The 22,005-nt window shown below is 45.7% G+C and overlaps 1 protein-coding gene across 9 annotated transcripts in view; it reads left to right on the top strand.

Annotated features, from left to right (window-relative positions):
- Positions 1 to 22,005, top strand: part of WNT5B (Wnt family member 5B) — a 99,257-nt gene that overhangs the window by 64,029 nt on the left and 13,223 nt on the right. For 2 of the 9 annotated variants that reach the window (XM_044755540.2, XM_070494177.1), the window contains exon 2: positions 21,138 to 21,289. In XM_044755540.2, coding sequence (XP_044611475.1) covers positions 21,213 to 21,289 — 77 coding nt within the window. In that variant the 5' untranslated portion in view covers positions 21,138 to 21,212. Of the gene's footprint in view, positions 1 to 16,154; positions 17,565 to 17,916; positions 19,181 to 19,360; positions 19,985 to 20,084; positions 20,591 to 20,610; positions 20,951 to 21,137; positions 21,290 to 22,005 lie in introns of those variants that run through there. The other 7 variants (XM_070494174.1, XM_070494175.1, XM_070494176.1 and 4 more) reach the window with 7 other exon arrangements.

The raw sequence follows: 22,005 nt of genomic DNA, 5'->3' as shown, positions 1-22,005 counted from the left end.
CTACTGCTGCTTTCCTGAATGCGAGTTATTCCCAAAGATGCCAGTAACACCGGGCCCTGGCTTTCCGCCCTTGTGTGAGGGATGTGAAAACAGGAGGAAAACGCTGTGCAAACTTTCTCTAACGTTGGAACAACTTGTCTCAGTCTTGAGACCTAGGGTTCAGGGAGGTTCTTTGTTTGTTGTTTTATTTTTAAATTTCACTTACCGTTTAAGGCCAAAACGTTCAACTCAAAATGTTCAATGTTACTCAGTATTTAGTGTCTACTCTTGTAAGCATGAAGAATCCCTTGATGGGGCCGGCCCCTGGTGAAATTCGTGTGCTCTGCTTCAGTGGCCTGGGGTTCGCAGGTTTGGATCCCAGGCGAGGATGATGTTAGCTCAGGGACAATCTTCCTCAAGCAAAAAGGGGAAGATTGGCAACAGATGTTAGCTCAGGGCCAACCTCCCTCACTACACAAAAAAAATTCCTTTATTTAGCTGGTTGAGGGAATCTAAATGGGAGTTGTCAACATTTTGGCATAATAACGAAACATGACACCTTCCCTGTAAAGCTTTCAGAGCGCTATGTAGACATTTAATGACAGTGCTTGTTTTTTTTTTTTTTTTTCCCCCACAAATGGAGAAAATAGGGCACAGAATAAAGAAGTGACTTTCTCAGGGCCCTGGGAACGATCGAGATCGAGTCCATCTCTCCTGTGACATGTGGAACGTCTTTGAATCTCTCACTCAGGGGCACACTCACCCACACCCTTGATGTTTCAGTAAACTTGTGTGCAATTGGAAGGATAATCAGACATTGGCAGAAGCACATAGAAATTTGATCACTTATGCTACTGAGTGATTAGGATTGCTAATTGATAGAACTGCGATAAGGGAGGAAAAGTAGACATTTTAAGTAGAGTGATTCTGTGTGTCACCCCGGCGTGTCAGTGACTGTTCAAGTGCTTGTGAAAATGGAAAACATAATCTTTGGGATCCTCTCTGAGCCTGGTTCTGCATTTTCCTGATTTTATATCTATAAATTTAAAAAGTTTGGGGGGCCAGCCCAGTGGCGCAGCAGTTAAGTGCACTCGTTGCACTTTGGCAGCCCGGGGTTCGCTGGTTCGGATCCCGGGTGCGGACACAGCACCGCTTGGCAAAAGCCACGCTGTGGTAGGCGTCCCACATAGAAAGTAGAGGAAGATGGGCACAGATGTTAGCTCAGGGCCAGTCTTCCTCAGCAAAAAGAGGAGGATTGGCAGCAGATGTTAGCTCAGAGCTAATCTTCCTCAAAATAAATAAATAAATAAACAGTTTGGTACACTTTGAAAAATAATATATAAACTAAGAAATTGTCCTAGCTAGCAGAGCTAAACTTGAATGAGCTTGCCCTGTGATTTCATCAGCAACGTGTCGTGGTCTGTAAGCTCCACTATAGCAATCGCATGTGTGCTTCCTTATGCTACACTTAATGTCCTGACCATTATAATCTTCAATATAAATATAGCATTTATTAAAAACATCCTGTGAGGTGTCAAAAACTGATAGAAAGTTATGACTACTACATGAATTAATATGCTAACTAATTTTTCTGTGTTCTATAGTATAAGATAGTAACTGCTTAAAATTTGAGCACTTCTTAATCCTTGACCAACATAAAGAATTGCCTGGTTAATATCAGATCATCTTAAATTATCCATAGCTCTGGGAGAGAGCTGATTGTTCAATGCTAATGCATGGATCGTGTTCCAAGCTGAGGGAGTTTTTGTTTGTTTTGTTTTTCTTTAAAAAAAAATCAAGGCGTCAGCCCAGTGGCATACCAGTTAAGCTGGCACTCTCTGCTTTGGCATCCTGGGGTTCACAGGTTCGGATCCTGGGTGCGGACCTACACATGGCTCTTAAAACCATGCTGTGGCAGGTGTCCCACATATAAAAATATAGAAGAAGATGGGCACAAATGGTAGCTCAAGGCCACTCTTCCTCAGCAAAAATAGGAGGATTGGTGGTAGATGTTAGCTCAGGGCCAATCTTCCTCAAAAAAAAAAGTTTTATTTTTTTATCCTTTTCTTTTAAATTCTAAGACAAAGCTGGAAAAGGTAGAATTAAAGACATGAAAATAACATTGTTTACCACTGCTGTTCTACCATGGAAAAGAAATGGCTTGCAAAAGAAAAAAGTTGGCAGGGATCAAGTTTGTGGTGTTCTGCAAGAGAAAGCACCCAGATTACACATAAAAGTTAAACTTCTTCACACCCTGTTCCTAAACATAAGGATGCAAAAACGTGGCAGCAGTAGGTTGAAGCCTGAATGTTTTCTTAAGCATTTCTTAAATATTAGGGATCCTGAAAGATCCCTAAACAAGTAGAAAATTCCCTCCTAATGAGTGTCTGTGTGCCTGCTAGGGGAGTGTTTCCTTGAGCCGGCTAAAGTGGACGCCCCTCACCCCGCGAGAAGAGAGTAAACTATCTCTAAACATCAAAATAAAATCAACAACAGTAGTAAAAGCACTTGTGAAGGCATGTTAGCGATCCACCTGGAGTCTGTGCCTGCATTTTTCTGCAGCGTTCCGGTTTGGTTTGCTTCATGGTTAGATGGTACTTGATCTGGGTGGTGGTTTTGTGGGTGTATTCAAATGTAGAAATTCATCAAGCTGTATATTTAAGATTTGCGCATTTTGCTTTATGTATGTTCTGTTTCGATGAAAAAGTTGTTTGTTTGTTTAAGTCAGAGTGGATTTAACGGGTCAAGGAAAGTTTACTTCTCTGCATACAAATTGTCGCAAGTTCTGTTTGTTTAACAGGCTAACCGAACAGGTAGAGATTCTGCAGCAGCGCTGCCCAGAATTTAACAGGGGTGGGAACTCTACGCTCAGCCCTGCCACCCTCTCTCGCCTGTGATTGACGCTCTCTCCTGGACCTTCCCGGCCTGGCTGCTCTTCCTACTGCAAAGAAGGGTCCTGTCCTTCTTTGTTACTCTTCACTGGGAGGCCTCTGCTCAGCCCCATCCTTCAGCCCCTAGTACAGTGTATGCAGTCAGCACTCAATAAATGTTGACTTTAATTCTGACCATCTTTCTTTGGTTAGTATGTTTTGGGGGTGAGGACTAGAGTGAGAGAGAAAGGGGAGAGGGAAGATTTGTTTTAAAGACTAGATCAGTGACTCTGTCGTGGGGAGCAACCTGGAATCAGGCAGGAGCTGGGACAGAGAACACATAGACATTTCTGTTTTTGCCTCAGTCTTTGAGCATATTTTCTTAATGTTGGAAGCATGCAGTAATTTTATCATTCGCTGCACACCATTCCATGTTGTTCCCTGCTGAACCAAATCAGGTCACATTATACTTGCTGTGTTATGCTGTGCTGTTTTCCATTGACTTTTTGGTTGTTGATATTGGCTTTTAGGGTTGGGTGTGTGGTTTCTCTTCACAGAAACATGAACTTATTTTACCACCGAAATTTTCCAAGACGTCCGGTCATTTGAAGCTGGAAATTGTCACTGGGACGCATTCCTGTTTCTGCTTTCATCTGTGAGTGCACCCATAGCATAGGCTTTCTGTGGTGGAGTGGATGTGCTACATACAAGGGGAAAAGAATGCACCTTCTCCTATTGCAGCCAAGAAGACAAGGAAACCCTGGCAATGCTGTCTGCCATTGACACACATTTCTTTGTGGTATAACAGAGCTCCAGATCCAGCTGTCTTTGCCTGGGACTGCCATCCCAGACAGTGACATCCACAAAGATGAGGCCCTTTGCCGAAGATCAAGAATGCTCCTCCGTATTCTTGCTCCAGTGGCTAAGATCTGACAGCACTCCTGCTAATGTTTCCTTGATTGAACTCGGGCACACTAGCTACTGGGCATTTTTTTGCAGAGGATCCTCGTTAGAATTTCCCTCTCTGTCAGTTTTTTAAATCTATTTTTTAAAACTAAGTTTCTAAATGCTTTTGAAGCCAACGGTGTTGTTTTATTTTGCTGATAGAACCCAGATGGCAGGAGAGAGTTTTCCATCGGTGGAATCGCTGCACATGCACTGTGGCACCTAGACACACAGGGCAGTGCTGTGGCCACAGAGCACTGTGAGGTTTGGAAAAGCAACAAAGCCAAAAACTGTCTTCCGATTCAACACTTCCGCTCTCTCTGTGACTTCAGCGCATGTCTAGTTACAGGGTTTCTTTGGCAAAAACAAATTTTTGTGCTGGAGTTAGCCAGGCAAAGCCAGTGTCTCCCTGGCCAGTGGAGTTGGAGGACCCATCCGCCTCACACATCATTGGCAGCATTGTTTGTTTAGGGCCGCTCTGTAGAATCTTTATTCATGGAGGAGTAGAAAGAAACTCAAACAGCCCAGCTGGATTTCCAGGTCCTGCGTGGAATTTGTAACCCCCTTGACTTCTCAGCTGAGAAAATTGGATGCGGCTGTCACAGAAAGAGAATAAATATGGAACCCCACAATGCTATGCCTGCAGCCACTTTTATTCCATTGAATTGAACACATAATGAAAGGCAGGCATACTCTGGGAGGCACAGAGCTGAACCAGTGCTAGGAGTCCTACAATTCTGTCAGTTGAGCTGGTGACATTTCTGGGCAAGATACTTAACCCCCTTTAGCTGGCTGCCGGCTGAAAGACGCAGGCAGTCGCAGCCCCTCCTGTGATCCTACTGCAGTGTTCTCATCTTAAAACTAAATGACCTATGAAAGAGGAAGTACAAATGGCTAATGAACCTCTAGAAGTGTATGCCTTCACTACTAATCAAAGACATTGCAGTATAAAATGAGAGAGCATTTTTTACCTATCATAAAAAAGATTTTTTTTAAATGATGCTATCCAAATATCTTAATTAACTTTTGCCACGTAAAACTAAAACTTAGTTTAGTGTTTTATTAGGCTTTACTTTCATTAAAGGCTGGACATTTTAAAAATAATTTATTTTGAAAGAGTAATAAATTGCCCAATAAACTTAATGAACCAGTTTAACCGATTGATTGATTGAGATGCCAGAGATGTTAGGGCTGCAGAAGACTTTACGGATTCTGTGGTTCAGCCCTTCATTCTCTAATTGAGAAATCAGGGACCCAGAGCAGTTGTGTGACTTGTCCAGGGTCACACAGTTCTGAGGAGCTGGAACTGCATTAGTAAATATGATGTGCTATCATTATCGCACTGTGGGTGAATCACTTGATATGAGTAAACTTCTTTTCTCTTTTAATCCCTCCAGGATGTCGTGCTTTACTGTCTTTCTAGACACAAAATGTCACAGACGCCACAGAGCAGGAATTCAGGCATTATTTCCCCGTTGACTCTTTGTCCTTGCATGACTGAGTGTCTGGAGGCCTCTATATATTTTTAGTGAGGATCCAATCCATCCATAATCGACGTCCCTTTGATAGTCTTTGTTAGAAAACACTTGAGCAACTACAAATAAAAATAACGTGTTTAGGGGACCAGCCCTGTGGCCAAGTGGTTAAGTTCACGTGCTCCGCTTTGGTGGCCCAGGGTTTCTCTGGTTCGAATCCTGGGCACGGACATGGCACCGCTCGTCAGGCCACGCTGAGGTGGCGTCCCACATGCCACAGCTAGAAGGACCGACAATTAAAAATATACAACTATGTACTGGGGGGCTTTGGCGAGAAAAAGGACATAAAAAATCTTTAAAAAAAAATAGTGTTTACAGTCCAAAAAGGGGGATCTTTAAGAAGTATATAGATGAGTCTAATACAAAGTAGCATAAGGGTTGTAAGAGTTTGTGTTAGTTAAGGTACTGCTAGCTCCTGTGGTAAATAAACGCCCAAATGTAAATTGGCTCTAAAACCATAGAAGTTTATTTCTAGCCCATGTAAAAACCAGAGTGCATGTTCCTTATTGGCAGGCAGTTCTCCAGGTGGTACTTTTGAGATCTGGGCTGCTTCTGTCTTGACTCTGTCTTTAGCCCTTACTTTGAAGGCCGCCATGCTTGTCTGCATCAAGCTGACAGAAGGAAAGAGAGCATGGAGGACTGATCATCAGAGGTTTTTATGGGCCGGGCCAGGAAGTTGCAGACATCGTTTCTTCCAACATTCCGTTAGAAAGAACTCAGTCATGGGGCCGGCCCAGTGGCACAGCGGTTAACTGTGTACATTCCGCTTCTCAGCGAACAGCCCCAGGTTCGCCGGTTCGGATCCCGGGTGCAGACATGGCAGCGCTTGGCAAAAGCCATGCTGTGGCAGGTGTCCCACATATAAAGTAGAGGAAGATGGGCACGGATGTTAGCTCAGGGCCAGTCTTCCTCAGCAAAAAGAGGAAGATTGGCAGCAGATGTTAGCTCAGAGCTAATCCTCCTCAAAAAAATTAAAAAAAAAAACAGACATTGCTTGTTCCTATCACCTTCGCGTACAATGTGTAAATTAAGAAGACTTAACAAAAAAAAGAAAAGAAAAAAAAGAAAGAACTGTCATGTGACCACATCTTAGTGCAACGGAGGCTGGAGAATGTAGTCAAACTGTGTGCAGTTTTAGTGACTGTCAAGTGAGCTCTACTCCACAAATCGCTCTGAGGGTCCGGAGTGGGAGACGGCATATGAAGGTGAAGTAACTTCTTAGACAAGTGCATGAATACCCAGGAATGACGAAGTTGTTAATAATTATTTCTACGATTAACTATAATTTTCTGTTAATTTTAATAAAGTTATTTCTGCTGACTCATCCTAGGTGGCATATGTACTTCAAGCTGTTTGTTTTTTCAGTAGTGGTGACCCTTTTTGATCAATGACATGTGTTTGCAAGACGGTCAGATCCCATGGAGATCAAACCTGCTCCAACCACCTAATGTGGCCTTGGAGATGAGCGCAAAAATAGTTGGCTCTCCCCGAAACCACGTGTGGATATACTACCATCAGTGTTCTTTATTTCAATTCAGTAGTGACCAAAGGTAGGTGGTCTGAGGGCCTGTACTGGGGGTTGGTTCCCACTGCTAACATTTGTCATTCTCCTGGCTGCATAATGCACAGACCACACCTCCTCCCCTGCTTTCCATGCAGGCTGACAATGCTCTTGTTCTGCTCCTTATCATGTTTCTGCTGGATTAGCCCTCCCGGCTGGGCTCCCAACCTCTAGACTCTCCATGCTCCATCAAGCATTATCACCAGCAAACTATCGCCAGTTTTCCTAAATACAGATCTGATGGTGCCTCTCCTGTTTAAATGCCTTGGATGGCTCCTGCACACGACAGAATGAAGCCCAGACTCCTTGGTGGGACTGCAGGGTCTTCCATGAAGGGGCCCCAGTGTGAACGTCCTGCTTCACCAAGGATTAATGACTTCTGTTTTTCTTTGAATTTTGGCTTTGGTTCTCTCTCTCTCTGTTTTCTATAGTTGAATTTTGGACATGAAATTCTTGTATGATTTTCCTGTTCTTCTCAAAATGCATCATGCGTTTTAAGACTGCACCTTTGCCCAGGGGGAGGGTCTCACTCTCCCATCTCCACCTGTGAGAATCCTGCCTGTCCTCTTAGGGACAAGTTCAAATACCACCTCCATTGAAGCATCCCCTCCTTTCGAATTGCTAGTCTTTCTTTTTTTTTTTTTTTAAGATTTTATTTTTTCTTTTTTCTCCCTAAAGCCCCCCGGTACATAGCTGTGTATTTTTAGTTGTGGGTCCTTCTAGTTCTGGTATGTGGGATGCTGCCTCAGCATGGCTTGATGAGCGGTGCCATGTCTGTGCCCAGGATCCGAACCGGCAAAACCCTGGGCCGCCGAAGCAGAGCGCATGAACTTAACCACTTGGCCAAGGGGCTGGCGGCTTGAATTATTAGTCTTTCTTAGGACTAATAATTGGATGTAATTATTAGGATAACAATGGGTAGCAATGGGCACCTCCATAATAACGTATTGTGCTGCTAAATATTGTAATCTCGTCCCTGTTTGCCTCACCCCTATAAGGTTATAAGAATTTCTCTTGTCTCTGAGTGAGACCTAGTATATGTTCAATAACGTTTCTTGCTTTGAATTGCAGTCACAGAAAGAATTCCATTTAAATTACTTTCTGACGTTGTCACTGGATCTTAACTTTTTCCTTTACTCTGAGTAGCAATATAAAATATCTACTCGTTTAGCTTTGATAATGGGAAATTGCTCCCAACTTCCTTAGTGTCTGCTTTGCCTAACGATTAAGTATAAGGATGCGAAGGGGAGGTTGTCATTGGAATCGAAAATGCTGATCTCCCTGGCTGGTAGGGGGGTAAGTTGTCCTTACCCACGTGCCGGGAGTATCCTGCATGTTACCTCCATTGGCCCTTATTACACCATACTGAAATAAGGGATTTCCAGTGGAGCTTTTGATCTGCACGAGTGGTGGTGTTTTCTGGCCTGGCTTCTGCTCCAGACCAGCCCCACCCATAAACTCTCCGTGATGATGGAAATGTCCTATAATCTGTGCTGTCCAGAACAATAGCCACTGGCCACATGTGGCTATTGAGCTCTTGAAATGTGGCTACTGCTACTGAGGAGCTGAACATTTCATTGTAACTCATTTCAAATTTAAATCGCCACATGTGGCCAGTGGCTACTCCGTTGGACAACACAGCAACATTGAGTTCCTAGGAGACTAGCATCTTATTAGTTTATTGTAATCTCCTATATAGTGCTAGGTGCTCAGTAGGCTCACAATAAATATTTGTTTAATGATGAACATTGAACCTTTAGTGAGCGGATGCTCAATGTGAGCTGCTTGCCAGGGGCCATCTGTGTGGCACCTTCATTTTCCTCAGAGCTCGTCATTGAGGCAGCGCAGACTGAGGCTTGGCCTCCATCACTGCAGCCTTTACCGGGAGAGCAGGCAGGCTGTCATGGGAGCAACTCGGCAAGAGGGTTGGGAGCCCTGTGGAAAGAGGCCTAGCAGAGCCATGAAAGAAAAGGAAGAATCTTAGCGGTGAACCAAAAGCCCCTGTGACCTTGCCCAGGCCTGAATTTGGTGATCATGCTTTTTCTGGGTGCAGCTGCAGAATTTTTCATTCCAAAAACCAGAATGTGTGAGAGCCACAAACCTGGTCTGAAGACTGCCGGCAGCAACTCTAGTTCTGGCAAAGGAAACTGCGCGTCTTAGCACTGACTAAGGGTGGATGAGAATAGGGGCCAGTGTGGCTGTGAATGTTCTCATCCGGTGAGGAAGGCAGTGGGGCGGCACCTGAGAGGGCCTCAACTCTGTCTGCCAGGGGTTTTCATTAGAAAGCTGCCTGGCGCGACTTCCCTCTGAGGATTTAGGAACTCTTGCACAGCAGAATCTAAGGATCAGTTTGAAACATCGGGGCAACAGTTAGCGGCAGCAGTAGGCAGACCCACGGAACTTAGAGTTACTGGTTTCCCCCCAAATAAAATACCAGGTATCATTTCTGCGTGAGCAGTAAGTCACAGGGAGAATTAGCTTGCAGTCTCTCCTTTCCCACTGGGCCACGGGAGCCCGTGCGGCCACAGCCGTCCCTCACTGTTTGGCGGCGTGTGCTGACTGACGATGGCTAGAGGATGGCCTGGCACTCGTCGTCTAAGGCCTCTGTGGGCCCAGGGCTGCTGCCTCTGCTGTGCCTCACGCTGCGATATTCCTCTCCCACTGACTTAGGAAGGTGAAATAACTATCCTATTCTTCCAAAGGGAAATTGCCAATTTCTGAAGCAGAAGATTGGCAGCTTCAGGAAGATTTCAAGAGACCAAAAAGACTGGAATAAGGTGAAGCAGGAACTTGTCATCTGAACTTCGTTTCTGGGATGAAATTATAGAATTGTTTAGGAAAAAGAAGAACCAGTATAACTGCTTTCAGGAAACCCCATATGTGCAAATCCAGATTTAGCAATAGTTCAGAGTGATTATTCATATAGTAAAAGGACTATTATATATGTAATATATGTAATATAATTACGATATATAATACATGTATTAAGATTCCTTTAAATAACAGTGGCAACAGCCTTTGGGCACCTGACAAACAAAATGAATGTATGAAGTAGTCAGGAGAAATGCAACAGAGAACAGTGGGGATTTTGAAAAATTAGAGAGACTGTGCACTGCCCCCCCAGTGTATTCATATTCCAAAAATTTAAAAACGTTGTGTAAGCCAAAGAGATTTGGTTGTCTGCCAGTTGGTGATCCCTGCTTTTTAAAATATACAATTTCCCCCAAGTCCCTTTAAAATATGGTTCAGTTTGCAAAAACAGGAACACATTTACTTGGTAGCACAAGATGCATTTTTATTCTAATTAGCCCATGACAGAGAGAGGTCATCAACCTGCCCATGATGGGGATCCAGAATTCCATGTATTTGCTCCATTTACTCTATCCAAACCGCGGAATTTGCGGAAGTGGGCGGCCAATGCCCAGGTAAATGTTTTCCCCACAGTCCCAGTGAAAACGGCTTCCCTGGGAAAGCCGAGAGCATCCAGACAGCTTGCCCTTAACTCCCCAAACCCCTGGAAAACAAAGTCCGTAGCGTGGCTGCCATGCTTCTAAGACAGTTTCCTATACCACACTAATCATGGCCAGACATTTCTGCCTTTTGTTCAAGAGCATATTTTGAAATTATTTTAATTTATCAGGATTCAGGAGAAGGAAAAATTCCTCTTTCTTGTCTTCTGCACAGAATAAGACTTCTGATGGAGTTTGCCTGGTAACCAGAGAGAAAACCGCCTTTCCAGCTCAGAAGAGGCGTGAGCGGAGGCTGCGGCTCCTGCACAGGGACCTGCAGTCTTGGGGAGTTGCTCTGGCTGCACTGGGGGCTTTCCTCCAGCCGGACATGAGGATGACACTCTCTGAAACATTAGGAGCTTGATTTCAGTGTGAAGGTCTCGGGATCGGTTCTGTGTCCCTGCCACCCTGCACTGTGACTGGGTCCGTTTTGCTCTGGACTTCCCAAGCCGTGGGAAATTTATCATTGAGATTGACAAACACATTTTTGAGGAGGGGCAATTCTGCATTTTCCTTGAGGGCCAGAATTGAAATCTCATCACTCCTACCCACCTTCTATCTCCCCTGCATCCCCCACCCCCAAGGCATTATTTCTCCCCCAAGCTAGAGACACAATGAAAAAAGACACTGACTATTCGGGAGATAAGGGTTCACAAAGGACTGCCCCAAAGTGATATGGTGGAAACAGGGATACCACCTCCAAAAAACCTTTTTTACTTTCATCTCCAGGAACCGTGGAGAAAGTAGATCACACAGAAGCATGCGAGCCTTAGGGCTGAGAAGACTCGCTGAGCAGAGCTCAGCAGGAAGAACGGGAGAAACCTAGGGACAGAGACCCTCGGCAGAAAGAATTAAGGCTGGCAGGGGAAGGCTGCGTTAATTGATCTGAGAAAAAAGATGAGCAGCTGCGGATTCTTTTAAAAGGTTATGGAATTTTCTGATACAGTCTTGGATACGTCATTGCGTTAATCTTCAGTGACTACTTAAAAAGCATTTTTAAGGGAGAAAAGTATCTATGAAGAAAAATTCACACAAGAGAAACAGCTAGCTACAGGACTAAATAGTAGAAATTGACCAAAAAAAAGTGAGACAGAGATGGATTTGCCAGAAGCTGCTTTTGCCAGATCCTCACTTCCAGGAGTGAGAAGAGAAGAAACCAAATGCTGATCCGGCTCCTGGCGTGGTCCTGGCGTGGTCCTGGCGTGGTCATGGGGCTGCTGTTTCATGTGTAGTTAACCCAGGCCTCGCACTGCCTGGAAGGTTTGCATCCACCCTCTCCCTCCACACCAGCCCCAGCTGCCCTCAGGTAGTTATCCCATGTGGCTGTCTCTGTGCCTAAATTTTCCAACGTCCGTTTAAGGCAGAGGTTTCTTTTTGAGTATGAGGTCCCTTTTTTAAGCCCCCCAAAAAAGTCATGTGCTCCATGAAACTATAGCTGTACTTTCCACTGAGAAAATATATAAAGATCCCCTCACACCATTAGGTATTAATAAGACTTTTTCTCATTTAAAAATGTTTTTTGCGGGCCGGCCCCGTGGCCGAGTGGTTAAGTTCGAGCTCTCTGCTTTGCCAGCTCAGGGTTTCATGGTTCGAATCCTGGGCACGGACATGGCACCACTCATCAAGCCATGCTGAGGTGGCGTCCCACATGCCACAACTGGAAGGACCCACAACTAAAAATACACAACTATGTACTGGGGGGCTTTGGGGAGAAAAAGGAAAAATAAAATCTTTAAAAAAATTTTTTTTAAATGTTTTCTGTTATGTAATGTAGCATACACAGAAAATGCAGAGCATATATGCACAACCTAGTAAATTATCATGAAGTGAACCACTGCGTACCCCTTACCCAGGTTGAGAAACAGAATATTACTGGTACTCCAGAAATTCCTTTGTGTCTTGTGCTCCTCACAATCCCTTCCTTCTACCCTTGAGGAAACCACTCTCCTGACCTATACAGTAATCATTTCCTTGCTTTTCTTTATGGCTTAATCACCTATGTACGAATCTCTAAACAATATAGTTTTGCTGTAAATAGAATCATAGTGTATGTATTCTTTTGTGACTTGCTTCTTCTCAACATTATGTTTGTAAGATTCATGTATGTTGTTGCACATAACTGTAATTCATTCATTTTCATTACTGCCTAATATTTCAGTGCATTCATATATCACAACTGGTGCATCCTTTTTTTTTAAGGAAGATTAGCCCTGAGCTAACTGCTGCCAATCCTCCTCTTTTTGCTGAGGAAGACTGGCCCTGAGCTAACATCCATGCCCATCTTCCTCTACTTTCTATGTGGGACGCCTACCACAGCATGGCGTGCCAAGCGCTGCCATGTCTGCACCCGGGATCCGAACCAGCCCAGCCCGGGCTGCCAAAGTGGAATGTGCGCACTTAACCACTGCGCTAGCCTGGTCCGTCCATTGTTGATGGTTATGTGTGCTGTTCCCAGTCTGAGGCTGTTAACAGCGCTGCTCTTCTTGGCGTGTGTCCTGGGGTACATGTGGACAGATTTCTCCAGGAGAGTGGAATTGCTTTATCATCAGGACACTTTTTAAAAAATCTCACAGCTTTATTGAGATGTAATTCACATACCATATGATGCATCTGTTTAAAGTGTACAATGTTTAATGTTTTTTAATATATTCCTAGAGCTATCACCTCAATAATCAGTAACTTTTAAATGAATTAGTATTTTATTAATGACAAGCGTCTACACACATGTAGACCATCAGAGTAGAAGTAGGTGGACATATTTATTCATTCTAGAGAGTGCTTGGCTTGCATATGTTCTGTGGTTCTGTGGCCCCCAGAGGTCTTTAGCCTTTAGGTGAGGAACCACTGACCTTGGGCATTGACATACAGAAACTTGCCATTAAAAAATATATATGTTACTTGAAAGATTTAGTGCTTTAATTTACTACATATTACCATGGATGGATTTATGACGCTGGTTCTCAAATTTTCATGGGCATCAGAAGCACCTGGAAGCCTTGTTAAAACAGGTTGCTGGGCACTTCCTCAGAGTTTCAGGTTCAGTAGGTCTGAGTGGACTTTGAGAATTTGTATATCTAATCAGTTTCCAAGTGATAATGATGCTGTTAGTCTGGGGACCATATTTTGAGAAACCTAGTAGCTGACTGTTACCTTGGAAATTAGAGAACTGAGTATGGAAGGAATTCATTCAATCATTTCAGTAGATAAGAGTGCAACAAAAGACACATTTGTTGGAAGGAAAAGAAGGCAATTAGCAGACTTTTGTAGTGGCTCAGAGTATGGCAGTAGAAATGAAGAGTAGGGAATAAAGTTTAAAAATACTATAGAGACACAATCAAGAGGCCTTGACAATTGATTTGACATAGAGGGTAAAGGAGAGAGAGGAGTCAAAATGACACCAAGATTTTAGACCTGGATCAAGGAAGACAATTGGAGGACAGAGAGTAAGCAGGATTGCCAGGAAAGAGTGTAATCAATCAGTATCTTAACTTCTGTCCTTCTTGGCTGCCTAGGAAGATTTACTCAGCCATGATTTCATGGTCAAAAGATGTCTGATCTCCAAAGCCTTTGGCCCCATTTCTGCAATGTTGCCCCCAGAAACTAGAAGCATGTGATCATGAGAGATTCCCTGGGCCGCTGATATTGAATGCTCAGTGGGAATTTGATATCAGATTTCAGAGGGACTACATGAATTTAATGAATGGGAATGATTCTGAGAACATTGGAAATTATCTAAGTCCTCCTTTATCGCAATCTCTCTCCTACCCTTCCAAAACCATCTTGAAATTTTCTCTCTTTGACCAAACCACATCTCTATGTGAAATCCTTCTTGCTCTTTTCCCTCTACCTAAAGCCAACAAATTCTCAATCCCACATCTTGCTACGTTCGCTCCCGTGGACTCCTCAGGCACTCGCCTGTCCTGCCTTTCGGAGTAGGTGTTTCACGTTTCCCCCTCAAGGAGACCAGAGCCCTCAAGGAGCAGCGGCTTCAGCATTTTTACAGTGTCTTATAAGAAGCAGCATTAGGAGCTGAGTGGTACTTAGGAGCTGAGTGCTACTTTTGCTCTTTGAGGAAAAGTAGAGGCAAAGCTGGAACTTGGAATCTCCAAGATCTCAATTAGCAGCTGACAGTAGATTCTCAAATAAAGGGATGCATCAGTAGAAGCGGCTTTTTCGCTGGTCAATGGGCTAGGCCATATGGAAACTGGAAGGACTCCTTTGTCTCTATGAGAGGCTGGACTTAGTAGCCTGCCTCCTATTTCCTTGAGAGCCAAGGAAGGCTTTTCTTTTCTTTCAATCAACTAATATTTATCTAGAACCTACTAGGTACCCTTGTACACTCTTCTAACTACTGGAGAGAAAATGGTGAACAAGACCATTTGCAGAGCTTATGAGGAAAGAAACAAAAACATAGATAAACAGATTAGCATGCCAGATTATGCCACATTTTATTGAATGTTGTGACAAAAACATGCAAGAAGCTAGGAAGAGAATGATGGAGGTGGGGGCCTTCTTTGAATGGGATAGTCAGGAAGGCTTCTCTGAAGGTGTGACCTCAAGGACAAAGGAGCCTGATCTGCACAGAGAGAGGGGAAACTATTCCCAGAAGTCAGCAAGGCACCAAGGGGAGATACAGGATGAGGGGGAGTAAGGACATATATATGGGCAGTTGGGGTTTCTGGACTGTAAAAGTGAAAACCAGAGCCAGGTGGAAAGATTGGCAGGGGTCAGATTTTGAAGGACCTTGTATAATGTGGTGAGGAGTTTTCACTTCATCCTTTATGAGATGGGGAAACTTTGAAGAGTTTTAAGCACCGAAGTCACATGGTCAAATTTAAGTTTTAAAAAGAGCTCCTTGGTAGCTGTATTCATTGAAAGGTAATACAATTTTATGCTGTCACAGCACGGTCTTCTCTTGCTGAGGACGTAGTCCTTTGGTCAATTTCTCTGTTATGAGTGATCTAAAACTTCTTTCTACTTTCTCCCCAAACTTTGCATTTCTTCGCGTAACCCCTCTGCTGCTTCCGTCTGCCACTGTCTCGCCTGAGCCCTCACACCACACCAGGGTCCGTCTTCCTACACCTTTATCTCTTGGCTTCGTTTGTCCTTTCCATCCGCAAATAAACATGAACGCCAGCTCTCTAAAACTATGATTCCATTTTAATTTCTCCAGCTTTAAGCAGCTTGACCTATTAAGAAGTTTGGCTTTTTTTCCCCCACAAGACTGTGTGTGTTTATACTAGTAACTTTGCAACCAGCAAAGTTTTTATAAACAAATGTTTTCTATGAATATTTCTTTTTGTGCTGCTTCCTATAAACCAGGATGTTGTTTTCTGACAGTGTTCCCCTTTACAGCCTTCCTAATGGGGCAATGGTGAAAAGAAGCAAAGCAAAACGGTTCTATGCTTATGTTCCAGAGTCAGAGAGGAGCTACCAAGCATGTGATAGATTTACCTGTGTCTGGGGAAGAGTAAAAAGATCTGTATTCCAAACCAGGGTCTACCATTCACTTGCTGTATGAGCAAGTTATTTAACCTCTTTACACCTTAGTGTCCTTCTATTCAAAGTGAGGACAATACCTCATAGAATTTTAGTGAAGATAAGATGAGATGAGAAAAATGGATGGAAAACACTTGTCTCAGTGCGTGTGGTAGGGTGCTGAATAAATGTTCACTAATATGAGGTCTTGCCGCTGGTTGTCAACCAAGAGCCATTTATTATTGCCTAGTAAAACTATGCTAGGCCCAGTGGGGCATGGAGAGAAAGTAGGAGAGAGAAGTTTGCACCTTCAGGAAACTTTGGGTCTAGTGGAGAAGTAAGAAATCCATGCAGTAACAAGGCAGCACGTCTGGGATAGGGCAGTATAGACTAGATCCCTGTACTCGTGAATGCTAAGGAAATCCCAAGTAAATGGAAAAATTCTCATGGTGTTGGATTAATCAAGGACAGTTTTACAGAGGAAATGAACCTTGAGCGCGGACCTGAAAGGAGTTTAACATTTGGATTGCAGAAGAGGAGAAGCATCTCTGGGAAGAGGATCAGAATGACGTCTTGTGGGGGAAAGCAAGGCTTGTTCTACGGATGAGTAGGAGACTGTAAAAGAGATCCCATAGTGGGAAATTCAGGAAAAGAATGACAGGGAAAATGAGGCCAAGGTGGGAAGATTGGAATGGTTAAAGAACCAGGAACCACTATACGTTTTCAAACAGGAATATTATGATATACACATAGTATTTTAGGAAAAATGGTGTGGGAGCTATGTGGGTGAGACCACAAAGAGCTGTTCTGCTGTTCAGGTACAAAGAGGCTGAGCACTTGAAAATGAGGAAGGAAATGAATGAACTTGACGTGCATTTGAAGAGATGTTTGTGAAGTGTTTTGAGATCCATTAGGAGTCTTTCTCTGCTCTTTATAGTGGTGGAAATGAAGTCACCAACAGGAACCAAGGCTCCGGATTACAGCTCTGTCACTCCTGCTCCTCCTCCTCCTGACCCCACCCCTCAGAAATCATCGAGCAAGAGGCCGATACTTGACAGCAATGCAGCCAGGAGTTCACAAAGGGAAGCATTCCCTTTCCAAAGGCTGCTAAGGTGGTCTACCTTGCTATGCCAGGAATGTTAACAAAATTGCAAATGTATTTTTAAATTGCACATTCACCAGCTCCACACTGGGTCACACAGTAAGAAGGAGTCAGTGGCAAGCATGAAAAGGCTCCCACCAAGGTTCTTGGTTATTTCTCGGTAGGTTTCTAGGTGTGAGGGTGCCTGTCTGGGGCGAGGGGACAGGAATGGGATGTGACACCGTTTCCTGTGTGACTCATAGCTGCTTGAGTCCTTGGGCTCTGGGGGAAGTCAGTTCTGAACATACCAGTGTGGTGGTTCTTATAAGCAGCCAGTGACCTTTGCAAGCCCTTGTCTGTGGGTTGGGGTTTTCATCTCAGGCACTGTCTGAAGGGTGTGTGAAAGCACAAAGTTGCTAGGGTCTCAGCTCCACTTGTCCAGGTCTCTCTGCCTGCTCTCCTGTCTCTGGGCAGATGGCCACACCTCCTGAGGGAATGAAAATTGGTGACTGAGTCCAACGAGAAAAAGGAAGAGAACCTAGAGTTCCTGTTTCCAAATGTGGGCCCCTTTGGTTGTGCTGGTAAAGTGGGGCAAGGCAGTCTCAGGTAAGGGCTTGGACTTGCCGCGGAAGTCTGGGATACGCAGAGAGTTCCACCCCTGCTGCTCCCATCTCCACTGTGGTTTGGAGAGCGACAGGTGGGCAGATGTTTCAGAGTATGGCTTTCCCCCAGGGCCCTAAATAATGAAAACTACTCCCCTTCTTCTTCTTTTTTTTTTTTTTTAAAGATTGGCACCTGAGCTAACAACCGTTGCCAATCTTCTTTTTTATTTTTTTCTGCTTTTTCTCCCCACATCCCCCCAGTACATAGTTGCATATTTTAGTTGTAGATCCTTCTAGTTGTGCTATGTGGGATGCCGCCTCAGCATGGCCGGATGAGCCGTGCCATGTCTGCTCCCAGGATCTGAACCCGGGAAACCCTGGGCCGCCGAAGCGGAGCACGCGAACTTAACCACTCGGCCACGGGGCCGGCCCCAACTCCCCTTATTTGTGACTTTCGTGTCCGCTTGATTTCTCCTCGTAGTATTCACTGGACCTGATATATTATGTATTTATTTGTGCACTGCCATATCCCTGGCACTTAGAGCAGAAACTGGCACATCCTAGGCCCCCAACACATGTTTGATTCATGAATTTATTGAATGAATGAACCACTGAATGAGGAATCGGAGCAGAGCAGATGTCTGACCCGCTCTTTCTGGCCTCTGGAGGGGTCCTGATGGGGAATGCTGCATCTTCTGGCCCCCTGACCTTCCAGTCACGACCAGAGAAGAAAGACCCTGGGTCCCCTCCTCCTGAACTGTGTTTGGTGTGTGTGAAATGACCCTTCTTGCAGGAAGAGGGGACTTTAGTTCTCTGAGGAAATCTGTAGTTATTAGAAAGGCAGCAGAAGGAACTCTGTCTTTCGGGTATGTGCTAGCTCTTTCTTCCTACACAAAGGAGAGCCTCCCCTGGTTAAGACCTGCCATAAAATTCACCAGTGACCCACAAACAGTGCTTTCGATGTGTCCTGCTCATTACGACCAAACCGTCAGTCCCCACGCAGTTTCTTCTGCCCCAGCCAGGTTGAGGTAAGTTTTCATTCTGCCCACAGAATGAAGCCAGTCACCAAACATTCACCTTTCTTCCTCACAGCCCTCACGAGGAAAGCGAAGAATAGAAGCGAGGGCAGAAGGCTGCCCGCCTGGGTTCTGTGACCCCCGACGGCTGGCTCATGTCTGTCTGTCAGGAGAGAGAGCATCCTCAGGGCTTGTCGGTTGGTGGGGGGAGGGGGTTCAATTTCAGGTGCCACACATCTGGAAGGCAGAGAAAGAAGCCACCGCCTGTGCCAGAGTCTTTTTTTTCTTTTTTACGTTTTTAAAATACATTTTGAATTAGCTGAGTTTGATGGAAAACACAGGGTGGTGGAAGAGCTGCGGAGAGGGACTCCCGTCTCTGTTTATGTTATAAGGCACGAGGGGCGGGATCAGCAACGCTTAGGGAGGTTTGGCCTTAGCTCGCCTGTCCGCCTGTCACCGGGGAGTCAAAGCCACAGTGACTGTTAGCAGGCACTGACTCGTGTCCTTGGCTCAGAAACAGTGGCCCCTCAACGTGGCCTCGGTTGAACCTAGGACTTGCAGAGCCAGAAATTTCACAGGAGCCAGATGAAAGGGCGTGACCGAAGTGAGAGATGCTGGTGTGAGGGGGGATCCATGGGGAGAAGTGTCACCAGTTGAGGGAAAGAACTCAGCTATCTGGTGGAAACGTGTGAGGATATATGGTGGGGTGAGGAGTAGGGGTTTGCAGGAGGGGTGGTGGTGGGGATGGGGGGGTGGGAGGGAGATAGACCACAGGGCATAGGGGCAGGTCATACTCTTCAGTCCCCAAGAAGGACTGGTAGGTGGAGTTGAGGATGTTTGGACAAGGAAACTCTTTGAAGCTTTTCTCTCGTCCTCCTTACTCTGGACCTGGTCCCCTCCCCTCCATAAAGCCATTAGCTTCTGGGGCCAGCCCTATCTCTGCTCCATCTCTCTTGGTTCCAGTCGGTGCATTCACAGACCTCCTGCCCTGAGGGACAGGGAGGATTTATGGGGGGTAGAGGGAGGAGGAGGCGGGGGCATCCTTTGGAGGAGGAGAGGTCTGTTAGGAAAGTTGGGTGTGGGGAGCAGTTAGTCGGCCTGGCTAGAGGCCGGATCATTTCCGAGCTGGCTCTGCATGACAAAGGGAAAGGAGCAAGTTTCTTCTTTGATCTGCCCCCTGCTGGCCCCACACACCTGCCTGTTGGTGCCCCTGCCCCAGCTGAGACCTCAAGAAGAAAAACCAAAAGGGGGTGGGGAACAGGCTGTGGCCCAGCTTCCCTGGATCCTGCTCAGGCGACCTTCCTCTCTTGGTGGCCTCAGGACAAAAATATCTCCTAGGCTGATGACCCAAATCACCTGCCGCCCCCTCCCGGAGAGCCTGGAAACCCAGAAGCGTGGGAGCAGCGCGGTGAGATGGGGTGGGGGCAGCTTGGAGCACGAGTGTGAGTGTGTGTCTGCGTGTGTACGGTTGGAGGGGCTAAGGGGTCGTGGGAAGAAGACTCACGGGGGATGTGGGGTCAAGCCCTGGATGGGAAGCTAGTGAAGAAATGAGGTGGGAGTGAGGAGGAGGAGGCATGTTTTTATAGACTTGCTCTAGGATCCAGAAGCATGGATTTTCCATGTTTTCCAGGGTTTGAGGAGAGGTGTTCTTTGGGGGATACAGGCAGAGGTGTTAGTTACGAAAAGCATATGGCGAAGATGTGGGAAGCTCTCGAGCTCCCAGGGAAGGCGTGGTTGCTTCTGGAAGACGCATCCTCGGCAGAGACCTTTGATGCAAGGGTTGCAGAGCAGGAGCTGGCCGCGTCCCCACTGCTGCTGTCCGTGCTGCTGGGAAAGGGGCTTGCAGCCACCCCTGAAGGGCCACAGAGCACAGAGGAGAGGAGGGGCCATCTCACAAGGCAGAGCTCAGCACCAGAGGTTTAGGGGCGGCGCTTTGCTCTATGCCTGCTGCATTTCTCAGAGAAGTTGCCTTGAGAAAGTGGAAAGTGCTCGCCCTTCTCCCTACTATTACCCGGTAAACAAGAGCTGGGATTGGGGAAGCTTGCTCAGAGTGAGATGGGTGCAGATGGAGAGGGAGGGCTCCTGTTTGGTTGTAGGTAAATCCAACTCACAAAAGACAGCCTGATGGTCAGAGAGAGAGAGACATCTCTGGCTGGAGTGAGAGGCAAAGGGAGGAGAGAATAGGATGGTCCTCGTTTGTTTGGATGTTCTGGAAGAAGGGCAGGTGTGCGTGGCAACAGCCAAAGCAGCTTCCTAAGTGCTGTGTGGAGCGCACTCTGCTCTTGAAATGATTTGTTTTCATTCCTCTTCTCTCGTTTCTCAGCTCATTGTTTCCTTTGGAATTAGGTCCCAAGTAAAGTTCCCACAGATTTGGGTAAGAGTCATAAAGGCAACCCTGTGGTGAGAAGAGGAGGTGGGAGATGGAGGTCGAAAAGAGGCTGAATTTCTTTGGGGGAGCAGAACTTGCCGTTAGAATCCTGGAGCCCACGCTCCTCTCTCTTGGTCACCCCTTATCTGCTGCATTTCCACACTGATTCTCCCTGCACTTCTATTTTCTCCAGGGAGCCCTGTTTTGGAAGCCGTTCATCCCCGGGGTCTTCCGTTCCCCAGGGCCCTGGGGAGGGCTGAGGCCGACCATGCCCAGCCTGCTGCTGCTCGCCGCCGCCCTGCTCTCCAGCTGGGCTCAGCTTCCAGCCGAAGCCAGCTCCTGGTGGTGAGTGAGAGGGGCTGCAGTCCTCCTGTCCAACCTGCGCCTCCTTTGGTAATTGAAATGTGGAGAAGCGGTCACTCCTTTATTCAGAGGAATCCTAAGGGCCTCTTTCATCCCCGGGAAAATAGGACAGCTCTTTTTCTCTCTGAAGCCCCCAGAGGTAAAGCTTCCCCGAGGATACAGGATTCGTTCGTTTGGCTTCTTCTCTGATTCTGTCCGTGTTCTGCTTTTCCTAGGCCTTCCTCCATCCTCATGGGTTGTTAGAAATAGCTCTTTTGTTGCTATTGGATCAATAAGAATACTGATATCCTTTTGTTTTTTGCTGGTAGGGACAAGGAAAGTAGAATTCCTATTAGAAGTCTGAAGACCAGATGAGGGATTTTCAGGATTGTGCATGGCTTTCTTTTATGTTTCTAAGACTGTTATTGCCAAGTCAACGTGGAAATGGCGGGCGCTCACCACCTGTTTTGCATGGTCTGTGCCCTGCTCACATTTTTACTCAGATGGCAACTCTACAGCCTTCTTCTCTAACTTGCCACTTTATTCTATTTGCTAGATGATGAGCAAAAGGAGAACCCCTGAATTGATAAAGAGTGGGCTAGGGGATGTGTGGGCAAGATATGGAAGTGAAAACATTTAGAAGATGTTGTGATGTATGTAAATTGGACTCTATTTTAAAGGCGTAAGGGGAGTTGTGTCTAAAGGAATTGATTGCTTTC

Source organism: Equus asinus, chromosome 22 (assembly GCF_041296235.1).
Source record: "Equus asinus isolate D_3611 breed Donkey chromosome 22, EquAss-T2T_v2, whole genome shotgun sequence".
NCBI lineage: Eukaryota > Metazoa > Chordata > Mammalia > Perissodactyla > Equidae > Equus > Equus asinus.
Note: the sequence above shows the minus strand (reverse complement) of the source record. Positions and strands in the feature narration are given on the sequence as shown.